This window comes from Vicugna pacos, chromosome 6 (assembly GCF_048564905.1).
Source record: "Vicugna pacos chromosome 6, VicPac4, whole genome shotgun sequence".
NCBI lineage: Eukaryota > Metazoa > Chordata > Mammalia > Artiodactyla > Camelidae > Vicugna > Vicugna pacos.
This window is the reverse complement of record NC_132992.1, coordinates 84687357-84705322: the sequence shown is the minus strand read 5'-3', so window position 1 is coordinate 84705322 and position 17966 is coordinate 84687357. Positions and strand designations below refer to the sequence as shown.

General features: G+C 47.9%; 1 protein-coding gene across 2 annotated transcripts in view; it reads left to right on the top strand.

Annotated features, from left to right (window-relative positions):
* Positions 1 to 17966, top strand: part of FBLN5 (fibulin 5) — a 70264-nt gene that overhangs the window by 6701 nt on the left and 45597 nt on the right. For both annotated transcript variants that reach the window (XM_006208201.3, XM_015242630.3), the window contains exon 4: positions 2819 to 3073. In XM_006208201.3, the coding sequence (XP_006208263.1) occupies positions 2819 to 3073 (255 nt within the window). The remainder of the gene's footprint in view (positions 1 to 2818; positions 3074 to 17966) is intronic.

Here is a 17966-nt window from a genome sequence, read left to right as displayed (position 1 = left end):
CTTGAACAACACAAACTGAAGATCTCACACACGTACAGGTTCTACCAGCCTAACATCGAGGTGTTGGTGGGACTTCACTGCTTTCTAGAGGCTCTAGGGAAGAATCCATTTTCTTGCTCATTCATGTTGTTGGCAGAATTCAGTCTCTTTGTTTTTTAACTGAGATATAATTGACATATAACATTGTATAAGTTTAAGGTATACAATGTGTTGACTTGATATACTTACATAGTACAATGTGATTACCACCACAGCTTAGCTAACACCTCCATCACATCACATAATTACCTTTTCTGTTTTGTAGTGAGAACATTCAGGATTTACTCTCTTAGCAATTTTCCACTATACGATACAGTGTTCTTAATTATAATCGCCATGCAGTGCATTGTTCCTTAGAACTTCTTCATCTTCTAGCTGGAAGTTTGTACCCTTTACATCTCCCCATTTCCCCCACCCCCCAGCCCCTGGTAACTGCCATTCAACTTTCTATTTCTATAAGTTTGGCTTTTTTGGATTCCACATTTAAGTGATTTCATGTAATATTTGTCTTTCTCTGTCTGACATTTCATTTAGCGTCATGCCCTCAAGGTCCATCCATGTTGTTGCAAATGGCAAGTTTTCTTTCTCATGGTGGAATAACATTCATATGATGATGATAATAATGTCATATATATATACATACATACATATATGTATCTCCCACATGTTTATCCATGGGTGGGCGCTTAGGTTGTTTTCCAATCTCGGCTATTGTGAGTAAAGCTGCAATTAACATGGCAAAACAGAAATCTCTTCAAGATTCTGTTTTCATTTCCTTTGGATAGAGACCCAAAAGTGGAATTGCTGGATCATAATGGTAGTTCTATTTTTAATTTTGGGGAGAACCTCCACGCTGTTTTCCATAGTGGCTGCACTGATTTCTACTCCCACAGAATTCAGTTTCTCGTGGTTGTAGGACCGAGGACCCTGTTCCCTTGCTGGCTGTCAGCTGAGGGCCTTTCTCAGTTTCTAGAGGCTGCCTTCTTCTGTGGCTCACAGCCCCTCCTCCATCTTCAAAGACAGCAGATTGGTCCCTCACCTGCTCCCAATCTCTTCTTTTTCTTCCAATTTTCTTCTTTTTCTGTTCTCTCATCTCTCTGACCAACCCTTTTGCCTCTTCTTCCATTTTTAAGGGTTTATGTGATTACACTGGGCCCACCCAGATATCCCCCCCATCTCAAGGTCTTCTGATTAGCAACTTTAATTCCTTTCCAAGTGCTACCTAATTCCCCTTTGCCATGTGATCCCAGGTTCCAAGGACAGACATTTAGGGGCTAGTCTCCTAGTGTGCCATCTGGTGGAAGAGGTGGACCTGGATGGAGCAAACTCTGTACAGGGTGGAATAGTCATTGCCAAGATGAGGGGAGAGCAATCGGTCCAGCAAAAGTTGGCGAGAGAGTGATGTCTTATGTCTGGGGTCAGTAAAGATAGCCTTCACGGAGGTCACTTTTGAATTGGGCATTGAAGGATGAATAGGATCCTGAGAAATGGCATTCCAGGTGGGAGAAACAGCATAAGCAAAGACCAGGGGTTGAAAGCACATTCAGAATATAGAATAGTTGGTTGTGGATGGAGCACAGGGTATAAAGAAAGAAGGCTCCCACCTTGGAGATATATTTAGCTTTTTAATTATATTTGATTTAGGCCAAATCATCTGTAATCTCTGAGCTTAGGGTTGGAAAGAATGATAGGTGGTGAGGAATAGGACCTTGCCTTGGAAGTTCTGGGCCTGCACTTTGACCTAAAGCAAAGGGAGGTGAGCATGTGCCAAGGGACACAGAGAGGGGTGGCAGCCCTCTTTTCTGGCCCATCCGTTTCAACGAAGATTTCAGGCTTACAGCCAGAGAACGGGGCTCAAAATTTCCCTTTCCCGAGGTAGGGGTTGACACAAGTCTCTCAGACGAGATGTCTAGGGTGAACTGTCAGGATTCAGGCCTCTCTCCTCCAGCCTCTGGTCCCATAGGGAGCAGATCCCAACACTGGTGACAGGCCCCAGTGTGTGGGATCAGGTCAGCTGCTCACACTGGCGCCTCCCCTGTTCCTGGCCCTGCACCGCTGATTTTCTAGAGAACCTACCCCCTGCTCCGCCCCCCCCCAACAGCACACAGCACCATTCTGGCTGGAAACGTTCCCTGTTTGTCCACATGGTGTGAGCTGACTCTCCAGTAAGTCTCCACTTTCCTAACAAGTAACCAGCTTTTGGCCGAGCCTTGTCTTCCTGGTTGCAAGGGACTCTTTCTTCCTGTCCCACTGTCACTTGGAGTAGAAGTGGGTACAATCGTTAGGGCCATCTCAGTGCTCCCCGAGCATCGTGCGGACCCACAAGAGTACCTGAGATGCTTTTAGGTGATACATCCATGAACGCTCTTTATGGTAATAGTTCTGTATTAATTTTTACTCTTACCTTCTATTTTTGATCATTGGTAGTGTGTTTTCTTTTGCTGATATCATGTAAGATGTCAAAAATATGTTTACTTGGGTTTTCAACATGGGTTCATTTAGAGAAAAGTATTGTGCACATGACAGTACAGGTTTTTATAACTACGGCCCAAACGTCATTGATTGTAGTATTTGATGGCTGATGTCTGGGTGGCATTTGTCAGTTTAAGTCAATTTAGCCAATATTTGGAAGTATCTGCTCTCAAAGAGCCGGGCACTGCCCTTCGTGTTCGGGAGCAGATGCTGGTTTTGGGGGACGCTCTTGGTACAGAGCTCTGCTTAAATATGCACAGTGTGGCCAGGAGGCCACTAACGCTTGTCCTTTCTGTGGCCCCTCCAGATATCGATGAGTGCCGGACCATCCCTGAGGCCTGCCGAGGAGACATGATGTGTGTTAACCAAAACGGCGGGTACCTGTGCATCCCCCGAACAAACCCCGTGTACCGCGGGCCCTACTCCAACCCCTACTCGAACCCCTACTCAGGTCCATACCCAGCAGCTGCCCCACCGCTGTCAGCCCCAAACTACCCCACAATTTCGAGGCCTCTCATATGCCGCTTTGGATACCAAATGGATGAAAGCAACCAGTGTGTAGGTGAGTAGCCCAGCATCCTCGGTTTCCTGTCCACTGTGCTCTGGTGAAGGCATCGTCCCAACCCATTGGGTCCACCCCAAGTGGGATGTCAGTGAAGAAACAACTTACTTTCTACGTGGTTCTTTCACTCTTAGCAGCCTGTGTCTCTGGGCACCCTCCCACCTAGGGAGTAGTTTAGCTTGCTGTTTCACTGACAGTTCTCTAGAAAGCCAATTTGTTTTTTCTTTATTTTCATCAATCAATCAATCAATCTACCTATCTACCTACCTACCTACCTACCTTTGGATGGTATGTATCATCTATCTATTTAAAGACGAAGTTCATATTTTCTCTCTTCAATAGCAAATATGTCTGGCCAAACTTAGTAAGTGCATCTCGGAAAGAAGATCTAGAAAGAACCAGCTTTCTAGGGTCTTCAGCATGGCTTACCCTTGAATGGAATGTATGCTTCTGAAATAAAATAAGCCTTGAGGGTCAAGGTCAACTATTCTGGAAAGAAAGTGGGTTCCTTGGTGGGGACCAGTGTTCTTTTGATCAAAAGGAGCCTCCCCGATGGGAGCTCATAGCAAGGGTAGACCTCAGGGAGAGAGGGGACGCAATAGGCCATGCAGTCCCAAGGCTGTTGGCAGGTGATGTGACAGGTGCCCTAGTGAGTGCTGCTGCCCTGTTGGCCAGTGTGGTCTTGGTGGAGGGTTACCTGGGATCCTCCCATGTCCCTTTGTCTGTGGTTGGACCAAAAGCTTGCAACTGTCTCCAGCTCTGGGAGATGGTCTGGGGGTGATGATGGTTCCAAACATTTTTGATCATACATCCCATCTGTAAAATCGTTTAGAACTTGGACCCTTATTATATGCATATTAGTAAATTACATATATATCCTGTTACACTCATATGGTTTAGGGAATGTAAAGCATACATAAGAAATAGAATATTTTAAAGGATGTGATAAAAATAAATGTGAATTGAAATTCTAATATTTCCTTCCTATCCCCTGAAAGTTTGGGAGACCATCAGTCTACTTAGTGAGATTTTTGTTGGTCCTGTTTTAGGGCTCTGAAGTCTTGAGCTGTCAGCAGCTCTGAGAGAGGCTGTTGGTTATTTGGTTTATGCAAAGACGTGTACACTTCCATCTGACTACATGGAAATAATATGCAAACAAGTGTGTTTCAGAGCTAAAAGGGAAAATTGCATACACCTTAACCTGAACTTCTTTATACTTAGTGGTCTCAAGGGGTGAGGGGTGTGTGTGTGTGTGAAGGGGCAGGAGGGAGGGGGACAAGGAGAGCCAGTTGACGGTCACTTTGGACATAGATGAGTGTGCAGAGGACAGAGTGTGGGGCCCAGGCAAGCCGCGGACTGGCGCGCTGGTGGAGAAGGTAGTAACACCCTTCCTTGTCACCAGCACAACAGTAGACCATTGTAATTGGAAGGGGCTTCAACAAGCTCTAACTTCAGCCTCTTCATTTTACAAAAAAGGGAATGTGGACTCCACCAAGTTAAGAAATGACAGAAGTAGTCTCGGAGTTCAGCTCTCCTGACTACCAGCCTGTGTTTTCCTAATTCACCCATGTGACGTCTCTGTTGGTGAAAAATAAGTGATCCCAGAGGAAATGCAGAGGAAATGCAGAGAAAGAGAGGTGTGTGTTGGGGGGAGCAGTGGTGCTGCTCTTCCAGGGTGTCCTGTGGGGCTGGATAAACCGAGTGACCATGTGCACGTCTTGAAGTGAAGAAGGGGGTGTAATGGCACATTGAGGCACTCGTGACTTTGGGAGGGGGCCTCGGTGGCCATGGGGTATCCGATGCTCTACCCGATGTCTTGGGCAGCCCGTGAGCCCCTTTGGTGGAATGGCTGGGAACTGCCGAAGGGTTCTCTGAATGTCCTCCTTCCTCCCACAGCCCGCTTTTCAGGATCCCAGTGCCCCTGAGAATAAGGATATGGCTGGGAAATCTATTCATCTCCTGCCCCTGTGACGTCATGCAGTGTTATGGCCCCACCTGTCACACGGGAGATGCGGAGCCTTCATAATGGCCCTTTTGTAAGAAGAATACAATCTAGGAACCCTAGCGAGGACTGGCACCCGGCCCGTCCATTTCCAAAAAGTTCAGCATTATGCATTCACAAGTCCTGGGTTCTTTCTCACCTCCCTCCACCCCACCCTGCCGTTTCCTGGTTTACACGGGTCCTTCTGGGCATTGTGAGAGGGGACGTCACTGGGGAGGGGGCATGAGAGGGGATGGGGACACAGATGAGAGAGGTGGGCCTGGGAACAGGCCAACGGAAAGCAAGGCGCAGAGGCAGCGGAAGAGGGTGTGTGATTGGGGAGAACTGGGAGTTCAGGGAGAGGCGGACACATCTCCAAGGAGGTCTCCTCCTCCTCTTCTTCAGCTTAGAAAACAGTCAACAACAGTGCCAACCGCAGCAGTAGTAATAATAACCAACACTTACGTAGTGCTGCGTGCCAGAGTCTTTACAGGGATGAACACATTCAGTCCTCATCACAGCCCTAAGCAATAGGACTACTGTTATTCCTCTTGGCCCTGTTCACCTGAAGCACAGAGAGGTTAAGAATTTGTCGAAGGTCACACAGCGAATGAGGGCCATTCAGGCTCTGGATGAGGAAACTAGGGCTCAGAGAGGTAAAGCTTTGTTCAGGCCTCTCAGAGACAGTCCTGGAGCCATGGTGAAAAACTAGGGCCTTCTCTTGCTTTTTGTGGGGGGGTGGTAAATAAAATTTTTGTGTTATGAAACTTTGAACTTGGACAAAAGCAGAGCGAACACAACAAGCACTTACCTGCTTATCACCTAACTTCTTAACTGTCAATACAGACCCACTCTTTGTTTTTTCTTTACTCTGACCCAGTGGATTAATTTAAAACAAATCTCAGGCATCAAATCACTTTATCCCTAAATCCTTCCAAATATATCTCTAAGAGATAAATCATCTTTAAAAATAATAGCCACAATGTAATTATCAAACCTACAAAACTCAACAATAATTCCTTTTTATCATTAAATATCCAGGTAGTGTTCAAATTTCCTTGATCCTTTCATAAATGTCCTTTTGTTCGATTGTTTTTTTGGAATCGGATCCAAACAAGGACTATAAATGGCATTTGGTTGACAGGTCTTGTAACTTTCTCTCCATCTTTATCTCTCTTGCCACTTATTTGTTGAAGAGGCTGAGTTGTTTGTCCTGTAGAATTTCCTACATTTGGGATTTCGCTGCTTGTGTTCTTGTGGTGGTATTTAACATATTCCTTCATCCCCTCTATTTTTCTGTAAACTGGTAACAGTTAGATCTAAAGATTTAATCCAGTTCAATTGGATTTGGGGGTGAACTGTTTCCATAGTGGTGCCCTCATCTTCTTCCTCTCCATGCCCTGGTTTCTTCACATAAACTATAAGAAAGTCTGCCTTCAAGAAGCAAGGGGACATTTCACTGTGGCTTACTCACTCTCTCTGGGTTTTGGACTCACTTTCGAGGCTGCAGATTCCTGCCTTGTCCCCTGTGCCTGCAAGCTAGGCAGGGCCAGCCACAGCGGCCAGGTCCCCTGTGCCTCCCAGCTTCCTTCTTACCCTCTTTGTTTTGGGTTCTACTTGGGAGGTGACTAGACTCTGCTCCTTCTGGAACAAAGTCTGGCCTCGGGTTTGAGTCCACAAGGCCCCAGATTAAGTCTGGAACACTCAGGACACTTGCAGACTTAGTGAGTAGTGACCCAAGAATTATAGCCCAAGAGCCAAGAAAGTTTTGCGTTATCAAGAAGACTGGAATCTTGCCTTGGGGTTGCTCGGCAGCAGGGCAACCTCCACGAGAGTGGTGGGACTCTGACTGCTTAGAATGTGTCTCCCGGATCCTGGCCCCTTGAGAGAACTGGTGGGCAGCCTCTCAGGGGATGGAGAGCCAGATGGACATGGTTAATTGGCAAGGAGGAAAGGCTGCTGCAGGAAAGGCAGGATGGTGTGGGGTTAACAGTGTCTGTGCTGAACATTCAGGGAGGGAGTGAGCTGAGCTGAGCGGTTGGGGCACCCGGGTTCAATCCTCCTCCCCATTCAGGAACTTTCCTATCATCACACTGCCTCTGAGAACAGGACCTTTGGCTGAGGTCCCTGAACATTGATGCCACTTGTTTATGCATGTTTGTCCCCTTTGGGGCTCAACTCTTGTCACTCCTCTGGGTGGACAGTCTTTGTTCTGGCTTTGCTGATCAACTTGGCTCAGTGGCAAATCAAGGAACTCCACCAATAACTAATGTTCATGAAATGTTTCGCAACCGAGAAAGCAGCCTTTTCCTAGAGCTGCGCTGCCCCAGGGACTGCAGCAATCCTCTGGTCATTTGTGGACTTACAAGCATTACCTTCATTCTCCCTCTGGCCCAGGCTTTTCTCATTGATCAAAGCGCCTGAGCGGGCAGAGGGGAACACATGTGGATCCTTTTGGAAGATGAATGGAGTTGGCCTGAGGCTTTCTCTTGAGTTATTTTTCCTGAAAGGCAGCCAATATTTATTCAATCACTGTTTATAGAGCACCTCTTTGGTACCAGGCTCTGGCTTAAGCACTGAGGGGCCAGGGAGTCCCGGCACAGCAGTGAGGCTCTCTCCAGAGCTTACCGTCAAGGAAGGGAGATTAGACATGGAACAGGCAGCTGAAATACTGGCCTCTCCTAGGTTCCTGAGATGTTCGAAGAGAAGGCAGAGCTGGGAGGGCTGTGTGTCCTGGAGTGGAGAGGACTGGAACTTGGAAGCCAGCCAGGCCTTGGTTCTTGCCTTGGTTCGGCAAATTCCTAGCTATAAGACTCGGGCCTTAGCTTCCTCATCTGTAAAATGGTTATAATGATACCTACCTCACAGGTAACATGTGAAAATATCTTGCCTAGTGTCTGCACAGAGTATCACATGGTAAATGTTAACTGAGAAAGATTCTGGGGTCTTGCGATGATACCCTGTGGAGCATCACGGAGTCTGAATAGGTATCAAGGGCTTAATTCTTTAAAACCTTTAAAATGACCTAAACCCAAGCTTGGTACCCACCCACCTGGTGGACCTTGCCAGGCTCTGCCGAGTTCAGCGCTTTATGAGATTTTAGTCAGATTCTGTTTCGAGATGCCAGCAAAGCCTGGATTTATTTCATTGTGAAACAAAACAACGGGACGTTGTCTCAATGTGGCGTTTGTTCCCAGACAAGGGCAAGAGGGCAAGGATGGGGCAGGCTCCTGTAGGCCTTTCTGCTGATTTTTCGTGTAAGTTTGAAACCAAGTCCTCAGGATGAGACCAGAAGGGAAAACAGGATGCTGAGATCACTCAGTTCTTTAGCTGCTGAAGGCATTGGGACCAGGCAGGCCTGGGGGAAAGAGGAGGCCGGGGACAGAGGCGGGGCCCCCACCGCTGGGTTTGCACACTTGTCCTTGTGCACTGGGCCTCAGGAAGCCTGTTCACATGCAGCCCCCGACTCAGGTTGCCCCGTCTCCATCCAAGTCTTTCCCAGTCACTGGCTGGGATGGTGAGCAAGCAGCTTGGCCTCTCTGAACCTCAGTTTTTCCGTCTGTAAACAGGGATAATGCTATCGACTATTAGTGTCGGATATTTGTGAGAATTCAGTGAGACGGTGCATGTGACTGGTCTAGCATGGAGCCTGGTCTGTGATAAGGGGTGAGAAGAGTGAGTGGTGATAATGTTGCTTTCGTTGTGCCAGATCTCACCATTCCGCGATGAATTCTCCTCCTCCAAGCCTCCAGTCCTGTTGTTCTGTTATTGTTTATTCTTTCGTCTGGGAATTAGACTTAATAGTGCAGGCCCTTTAGAAGTTTGAGGGTTAATTCTTGGCACTTTCAGCAGCAGGGGTTGGGGTTACTCGTGCTTCCAAGGAGAGCTCAGCAGAGAAGGGTCTCGAGGAAGCAGTCCAGAGCAGGTCTTCCCAAACAGAGCGCCCATGAGTCACCTGGGGAGATGCAGATCTGACTCCGTAGGGCTGGGATGGGGCCTGGGGTTCCACCTTTTGCAGAAGCTCCTGGTCCAGGGACCGCGCTCGGATCAGTAAGGCTCTGGTCCATCTGTCTCCTCTTAGGCCTGCATTTCAAGAAAGGTAGAAACTTTATTTTTTAAATGTACTTCCCATATTGTTTGAATTTGTTAGAAGAATGTATTACTCTTGTTTAAAAAACAGAAACAAAAAATCCAAAAGAAATGTTTTTGTAGCCTAAATTGAAGCAGCATGCTGTAGTGCTTAAAAACAGGACATCGGTAAGAACTGCACTCTGAACCCAGACTGACTGTTGATCAGCTGTGTGACGTTAAGGAAGTCCCTTGGCTTCTCTGGCCTAAGGCTTATTCTCTGTAAGAAGAAGGGATGGTAGGATATTAGGGATCTTGATATGGGGTCTGTGGATACAATTCAGGGGATTGATTTTCATCTTCTTCCCCGCTAACTTCTAATGAAATGAGTAGTATCTTCCATTACATAGGCAATAAACCATAGGACTCTTTCCTGTGGCAGTATTAACAGGAGGAACACAGATGTTTATACATCATCTTACAGCTATGGCAGTTATTCTGACATATTTTGGAGTTTTTGACATTTTTAAAAAACATTATTTTGAAAGTCTCACTTACCATTACTTTCAAATTGTAGGAGATATCAGACCTGCTGCTTAATCTTGTCATTTATAATTCTTGTCACTGATGAAGAAGCATGTATGTTACTATATCACACATTCATTTGAAAAATATTCTGATAACCATCTTTCAATATAATTGGTGTCTTTCATAATCCTGTGGATTTAATTTATGCAATTAAAAGCATTACTCTGAGAAGGGCTCCACCATGGCTTCAACAGTCTGCAAAATGCGCTTCCTGGACCAGATGATTTCTTTGGCTCCCAGTCCTCAGGGAAGATACTGTTTGTGTCCAGACAGTCTGGGTTTTCTGTTAACTTGTTCTCACCTGGATCGCTCGTGACGTGGTCCTTCTCTTCTTGTATGTTTCAACCAGCCCACATGCACAGTGACGTCTTCTGCCAACGCTACGTCAGTTCCCCATTGACGAGGAAGCCCATCCCACCCACAGCTAGAGCTGGCCGTGGGGTTGGCTCAGGCACTGACCGGCCTTGGCGCTGGGTGGGAACCCACTGTGGGGCATGCCCGGCCCTTGGTGACCTTGTGTGTAGTAGGCAGTTCCCCACTGCTTAGCACGGCGATTGTTGCAACGACCTGCAACTTTTTCTTGGATCTCATCGTACGTTCCTTGTTCTGGTCATGTTTCTTTTAATGAATTATGTTCCACTCTGGAATTAGTCAGTTGTGTGTGAAAAGCAAGTCGTGTTGCAAGAGGATGGAGGAGTGTGGACTTTCAGCAGCGGCTTTGCTTTGGATGGTTCTGGCCTGGGTGGATGGATGTCCAGGTCTCCAGAGAGCACCTGCTGGAGGGCAGGAGGTTGCAGTTACCTGCCTGGGGCCAGGGCTGAACAGACCATTTAGCAAACTGGACATACGTGTCTAAATTAGTGGGAGATGCATGTCATAATGCTTCTCCAAGAGGCACGGTGTTTCCAAATGTGTAGGAAGGTGATTGTACCTCCTCTTTTGTCTTCAAGTTTAGTTGTTGATTTCTTCTCAAAAATCTTTTGATGGAAGTAGGGTGAGTCCACCACTGGTAAACTCAGAGCAGAATAGCTCGTGTGGGTTCTCTGCCTGCACGGGCAGCTTCTGTGGGAGTTCTGTACAGCTCTTAACTGCGTGTGTGGATGGTATCCGCAGGGCATCTGCGTCTCCCGCTCCCACCCCAGCAGGATGCAAGAAACAGAGTGATCTGGGGACTCCTTGTGCTATTAGAAATGGACTAAATGAAATAAAGGAGTAAAAATACCATATGAATGCAAAGTAACAGTGTTAACGGCATGTGTGCCAGTGCCTGAATACACCATGAAACACTAAGTTAGGAATCATATTTAATGTTACCAACAACAGTCTCATGTAAATATCATCTGATAGGCCCAAGTTATCATGTCTGCTGTTAGGGAGGCCACGAGGGGGTGGGTGACTAGGCCAGGGAGCAGGGGGTGGCAGTGTGATGTGTGGGATGAGTGGGGCTCTGAATTCAGACATACTGGGGTTTGAACTCCATCCCTGCACAGGTGCCTGGCCTGGAGCCTTAAGCCCTTTGAGTGGCTTATCTACCAGACGGGGTAATAGTACTTACCTTGTGGAACTGTTTTTAGCAAAGGATATGCTGAGTGTCTGATCGTCCTGTCTGTCCCCGGCTAAGTGAGTGCCACTGTCAGTCCTGCCACCCCCTCCCTGGAGGGGCAGCAGCTCTTCTTGTCACGTCTTCCCAAACCCTGCCCAGCCACAGGGTGAGACACAAGGCAGGTGCTCACTGGCTGCTTATCCCAGGAGAGGAGGTTTGGGGAGAGAGGTGAGGGACCACCTCACAGTTTGTGACCATATGCTGACTCTTCTGCTTGGCTCCACTCTGACCCCCGCTCAGCTGGAGGGGCTGCTTTGAGCCATTCTCTGGGGCCCTCTTAGCTCTGGGTGTGCTCAGAAGCTGGGTGGGTACCTCCAATCTCTTCCTTCGGCTGCCAGCCTCTCTGGATGCATGGACACACAAATAGACAGAAAAACAGACTCCAGACCATGCTGCCCCGGCAGGCGGTGACTGGGGAAGTGCTGGTGGGCTGGGCAGACCTGTCATCAGAGAGACCCCTACCTCCCCTGTCAGATGACCTCCCCCAGCAGGCTGGTTGGTCTCCAGCTTGGAGACAGAAAGGCCATGGCTTCCCGGCAGCCCCCAGGGGTGTGACAGAGGGCCGCAGGTGCCCATGCTCTCATCAGGTGTGAGTGTTGGGAATTGGGGCAGTGGTCGGGGGCATTCCTTGGATGCAGCTACTGCACCAGCACCGGCTGTTTATCCTCTGCATCTGGCAGTGACAGCTCTCAGTAAGTGGTTCATTAGTCAATGAATGAATGAGTGGATGGATGGATGGATGATGGATGGATGGAAGGAGCGTGCCGGCACTGTTAAACCTAGGCAAGTGAGGGGGGGCCTTCTCTCACTTCCATACTCGGTCCTTCATCACACCCTCAAAGCACACCCTGACTGGCCCTCACTGTGCTGGGTGCCAAGGGGGACCACGATGACCACATCTCCTTGTTTCTTGAGTGCCTGGTGGGCCAGGGTCGTGGTCAGTGTGTGTGCCCACACCCAGCATGGTTCCTTGCACCACCAGCACTCATGGATATTGAATCAAACTGAATTTACACTGTAGCTGAGCGGCTGATGGGAAAAGATGCTTGAAGAACCATTTGCTCAGATTAATTTATAGAGACTGACCTCCCGCTTCCTTTCCACTTTGGGCTGGGCCACAGAGGAGATCTGTGGAAGGCTGTTTCACCTGGAACCAGGGTTTGTTTCTCTGCCACGGTAGGACTGGATCCCTGGGGCCAACTCCTCGCACAACTCCAAGGGGCACCATTCAATTGTATGACATGCCATTAACATCCCCTGGAGCCCAACAACCAGCCAAAGGCTCCTGTTTATCTTGGAAATGGAGACGCGTGCTTGGGGAAGGGTCCCCCGGCCATCTCCTTGGGGGCTGGCAGGGAAAGGACATTCACAGGATTCCTTCCCTCCAGAGGGCCTCAGACATCAGACTGGATGTTAAGGACTGACCTCTCGTTCTCCTCGGGCTTGTCAGAGCCAGGCCAGAGGGGAGACGGGGACAGCCAACCCTGGGCCCTGCCCCAGGCAGCCGACATCCACACGCTCCAGGGGACGGCGGGCGGGTCGGGGCTGGGAGGCGGTGAGGCGTGGGGGACTTGTCAGTGTGAACTGACTTTCCTTCAAACTAAAACATTTGCAGAAACCCAGCCAGAGTTGATTTATGAGCCCCAGATATTTCACAGGTCTTAACACATCCCCCAGGAATCAATGAGGTCAGAGAGAACAGACTTTGCATCCGGAATCAGTACGAAATTGGCATCTTCAACAGTTCCCATGGGAAGCAGGGGATAATAATTTAAGGGAGATTAAATTAAATAATGCAAAGACACAAAAAAATTGGACTCTGCTTCATTCCCATGGGGGAGAAAGACAAGTCATCTGTTTTCTGCATCTGAGCTGGGTGAGGGGTGGCCATCTCAGCCGGAGCCACTGTGACCAAAATGAAGCATTATGGGATGGAGGCGATAGGGCAGGCCAACCTAGCAGCGACCACAGCGTCCTGTCCTGTGTCCTCTGGCCCAGGCTCCACAACTGTGATACACAGACATTTGTGCTTGTTTACTTAACATCTCTTGATCCAGCAGGAACTTTCCGTCTTGTTCACCGTTGTATTTTTAGTGCCTGATAAATATTTGTTGAACAAGCAGAAAAGCTACCTGTGGTCAATTGTATGTACAAGACTCAAATAAGCAGGAGAACCTGATTATGTCTCAGGTACAGTTACTCACATAGGTTCATTTATTATCAAGAATGGACTTCATTCATTTATCATTTCTGTGCTGGGGTCTGTGCTGTGCACCCAGAGATAAATCAGGCACCCTCACTGCCCTGGGGAGCTTACCCTCTCTTGCCAGGTGTTGGGGTAGATTGGTAGGATGTCTGGAACCCAACACATACCTTGTTATAGCCCAGTGGAATGGGACATCAGCCAGAGCAGGTACGAGGCTCTCTGCTGGTCCTGGCTCGAGTGGTGACAGAATCCTTCTGCAGGGACAGGTGTTACACATCTGTGCATCTATTTGATTAAACAGATATTCACTGAGCATGTCTCTGTGTCAGACACTGCCAAGTGCTGGGAGGGGCTCTAAAGATGCCTAAGACCCGGTCCCCACCCTCAGGATCTCACAGCTGAGCAGATGTGAGTGGGGGTTGGGAGGGGTGGATGTACATACCTCATCTGAGCCTTTACACAGACCAGAGGGAAGAGGTGGTAAAAGAAACATTGCCAGGTGCTGCAGGAGTGCCCACCAGGAATTAGGATTCTGCTCTAGCAGCAGATACGATGGCCTTTAAGCAGTCTTTAGAAGACTGAGTAGGATTTTCATGTGGGAGATGGCAAAGGGCTTTCTGGGTGGAGGGACAGCATGGGCAAAGACATAGAGGCAAGAAACTCCATGGCACCTTGGGGAATACTGGTGAGGGCCATCGGGGTGGTGGGGCAGGCACAGAGTGAGAGCTGAGGCTAAGAAACTTGGCAGGAACTAGACTGTGGGGGCCTTGAACTCCATGCCAACAGCTTGGGCTTCGTACTGTGAACACTAGTTTTTAAGTGGAGGGTTGGTGTGTTGACATCTGTTTGAAGAAGATTCCTGGTTTAGGGGCCAAGTGGATCGGGTCCTTGGTCTGATCTCATCACTGCATAAGCTGGGTGGGGGGCTGTAGTTCCCGTCCCTTCTCTTGCTGGGCTCCATTCTCCCATCTCTACAAGCGGGGCTGGCTCTCTAAAGCTCCCTCCAGCCCTGACCACTCAGGATATGAAAATGCTTGTGACAGTTAGGAGAAGAGTAGCTTCTGGAAGCAGGTAGATTCTAGAGAAAGTATCTTTTCATTTGAGGAAGTGATTTTGCAGTCTGTCTAAACTCTGGGGGCTAATTATTGGGTCTCCTCTGATATCATCTTCATGTTCTCAGAGAGTCCTGGTTGGAGCCTTCTTTTAAGCTCGAGGCAGAGACGAGCCCTTTTTTGAGTCCCTCCAGGAAAGGGGCAGAAGTGGATGGTGATGAAATTGGCTCTGACTGTGCTGATAGCACATGGCCTGATTCTGTAAGAAATCTGGCATTGTCTTTATAACACCTGGGGAGAGTTTGCAAGCAGCTGGAGTAAAACACGAATTCTTTATGAAGCCAAGAATCTTTTTAGTGACCAATGGGGTAAGAATGTAAGAGTTCTACAATCAGAACTTTCTGGGAAATCTCCCACCTCAGACCTCCCAAAGAGACCCTTTTTAAAGGACCATCTCAATCTCATTTAGCTCCAGAGAGCAGAGTTGGCCAGGGACCAGGAGACGCTGCCCTGTGTTCTGATGCTTACTCACTGTGGGAGGCTGGATCCTGTGGTTACATCCTTAAGTGACTCCCTTAATTGTAATGATTCCCACTCGAATACTGCCTCTCACTTTTCCAAATGCTTTCACAGCCACTAGCTCACTGAATTCTCAAATAGCCCAGTAGGCAGGCTCAGTGTTGTTTCCCCAGTTTAGAGAATATTTGGAGGGCTCTGTGACTGTCCCAACATCCCTCCTTTGTCTTCCTCAAAAAGGGCCTACCTCAGGGCCTTTGCACTTGCAAATCCTGCAAGTTTGGAACGCTCCCTGGCTTGTTCTCCTCTTTTAGGCTTCAGCTCAGTAGATGACACCTTCTTGAAGAGCCCATCCCTGACCACCCTGTCCAGAGTCACCCCACAGTCACTCTCCATCACAGTCCTTGTCATTATTTTCTGTCCCAAACTTTAGCATGCATAAAATCATCGGGAGGACTTCAAAGACAGATTGCTGGCTCCCACCCCGTCCCACCCCCTGGAGTTTCTGATTCAGTAGGTCTGGGGGGGGTGCCTGGGCTTTCAAGTGAGTCCCACTCTGAGACCCACTGATTGATAACTACTGTTTAATTAATTAGTTATTTATTTTTATTAAGGCATAATCGACATGTAACATTATATGAGTTTTGGGTATACAGCATAATGATTCAATGTTTGTATATATTGTATCACCACAACAAGTCTAGTTAACATTTGTCACCATACTGTCACCATATGTGGTTACAAGATATTTTTGGGGGGGTAAGTGATGGGAACTTTTCAGATCTACTCTCAACAACTTTCAAACGTTCAATACAGTATTATTAACTATAGTCACCATGAGGTATATGACATCCCTATGACATATACTTTATAACCGGATATTTATTTTAAAACATTTTGACCTTCACCCATTTTGTCTGCCCTCAGAATTCTGCCTCTGGTGACCACCAGCAATCTGTTCTCTGTATCTATGACCTTGTTTTTTTTTTTTTTTAAAGAAGATTCCACATATAACTGAGATCTGAGGAATTTGTCTTTGACTTTTTTTCATTTAGCATAATGCCCCCAAGGTCCATCCATGTTGTAACAAATAGCAAGATTTCCTTTTCTTATGGCTGGATAATATTCCCTTGTATGTATATACCACACTTTCTTTATCCATTCATTCACTGATGGACACCTGGTTTGCTTCCATATCTCGGCTGTATTTACTGATTTCTTTGTCCCATCTCTTATTTTGTTTCTGCTGTATCCCTAGTGCCTGGTCCTTCATTGCTGCTTGATAAATATTTGTCAAGTAAGTGTTGCCTGAAGGCTGAGTCGAGACTCCTTGCTTTATAATCACCCCGCACCCAAGAAGGATGGTCAAACATTGACAGAAACCCTGGTGGTTGGTCTAATTTCTTCTCGCCTGCTACCTTTCTACCTTTTTCTTTGACTTTCACAGTTGAGCTTTTTCTAAGGCCCATTATTGTTTTTATATTTATTGAAGTATAGTTGATATGCAATAATATGTATGTTACAGGTGTACAACATAGCGACACAATTTTTAAAGTTATACGTCATTTATAGTTATTATAAATCATTGGCTCTATTCCCTGTGTTGTACAGTATGTCCTTGTAGCTTATTTTACACAGAATAGTTGGTACCTCTTAATCCTCTAGCCCTGTCTTGCCCCTCCCCACTTCCCTCTCCCCACCGGGAACCAGTGTTTCCTTTTATGTTACTTTCACCAGTTTGTTGTTCTGAGGGTCACTATTAAAATTGCATATAGATTTCACAGATGATTTTTGTAAGATCCTAGAGGAATGAATTGGGTTGTCTAGGTTAAAGGGGTGTCGTCAGAAATCCAACCAAGCCATGGGGCATCCAGCCAAGCGCGGATCCCTGTCTGCCCCGTCTCCATGCTCTGCTTACACATTGACACTCACCTCACCTGTCAGCAGGTTGGGGAGAACCCACACGCACAGCCTCACTCCTCGGCCTTGGGACAAACGACGGTGGCGGGAGAGGGGGGAGTGTGGGCTGTGACCACGGCTCAGAGTTCTGCTCTGTGACCAGCAGATTGGCACAAAGGGAAGAAACCTTGATCTTGGGCTCATGAGCACTGTGTTCAAATGAACTGTGCAACCCGGCCCCAGGGCCGCAGCTGTAAAGCTCTCAGCAACTGTCTGGGTAAGTGAATTAGAATTTTATGCCGGGCTTGCGTGGAACACGTCCCCCGAGTCCCAGAGTGGTACTTTCAGCCCCCGCCAGTGTCTGAGGCCTCTCCTACTCTTTGGTTTCAGAAGAACAAAGTTGAGATTTTGCCAGACTGGAATTGGGTTTCAGCTGTCTAATTTGATCTTCCCTGGCAAAGGGGAGTTGAAGATGAGGCCTGAGGTGATTACAGATCCTTCCAGGATAGTGTCGTGGCCGGGGGTGGGGAGATGTACTGAGGGTGGGCTGGGGCCAAGCCGGCCCACACTTCATCCTCCAGCTGGGGACAGGGCTCCTTCGAGGACCCACGCAAATGGAGTGTGTGTGTTTGTGTGTGTGCCAGGGAAAGGGGTTGCCAGCTCTTGCGGAGAGCACCGCACGGCTGCCCTAGAATAAGTATTGTGGGATGAAGCCCGAAGTCCCTGGATTCCTAATCCCCGGAAACCACGTCGTGCTGTGACCACCAGACCAGAAGCCAAGTGACCTTGAACAAGTCCCTTCCCCTCCGTGGGCCTCACGGAGGAGGCTAAGCGGGAGGACTGGTTTAGGCCCTCCCTCACTGTGGGGCTCACGAATGAACAGTCCAGGATTGCAGCTTGACAAATTGGGGATCTCTGATTCTGCGGCCATGTTAATGTTTATATCCACAGTGGCCTGGTCAGGCTGGTGTTTGCAGGAT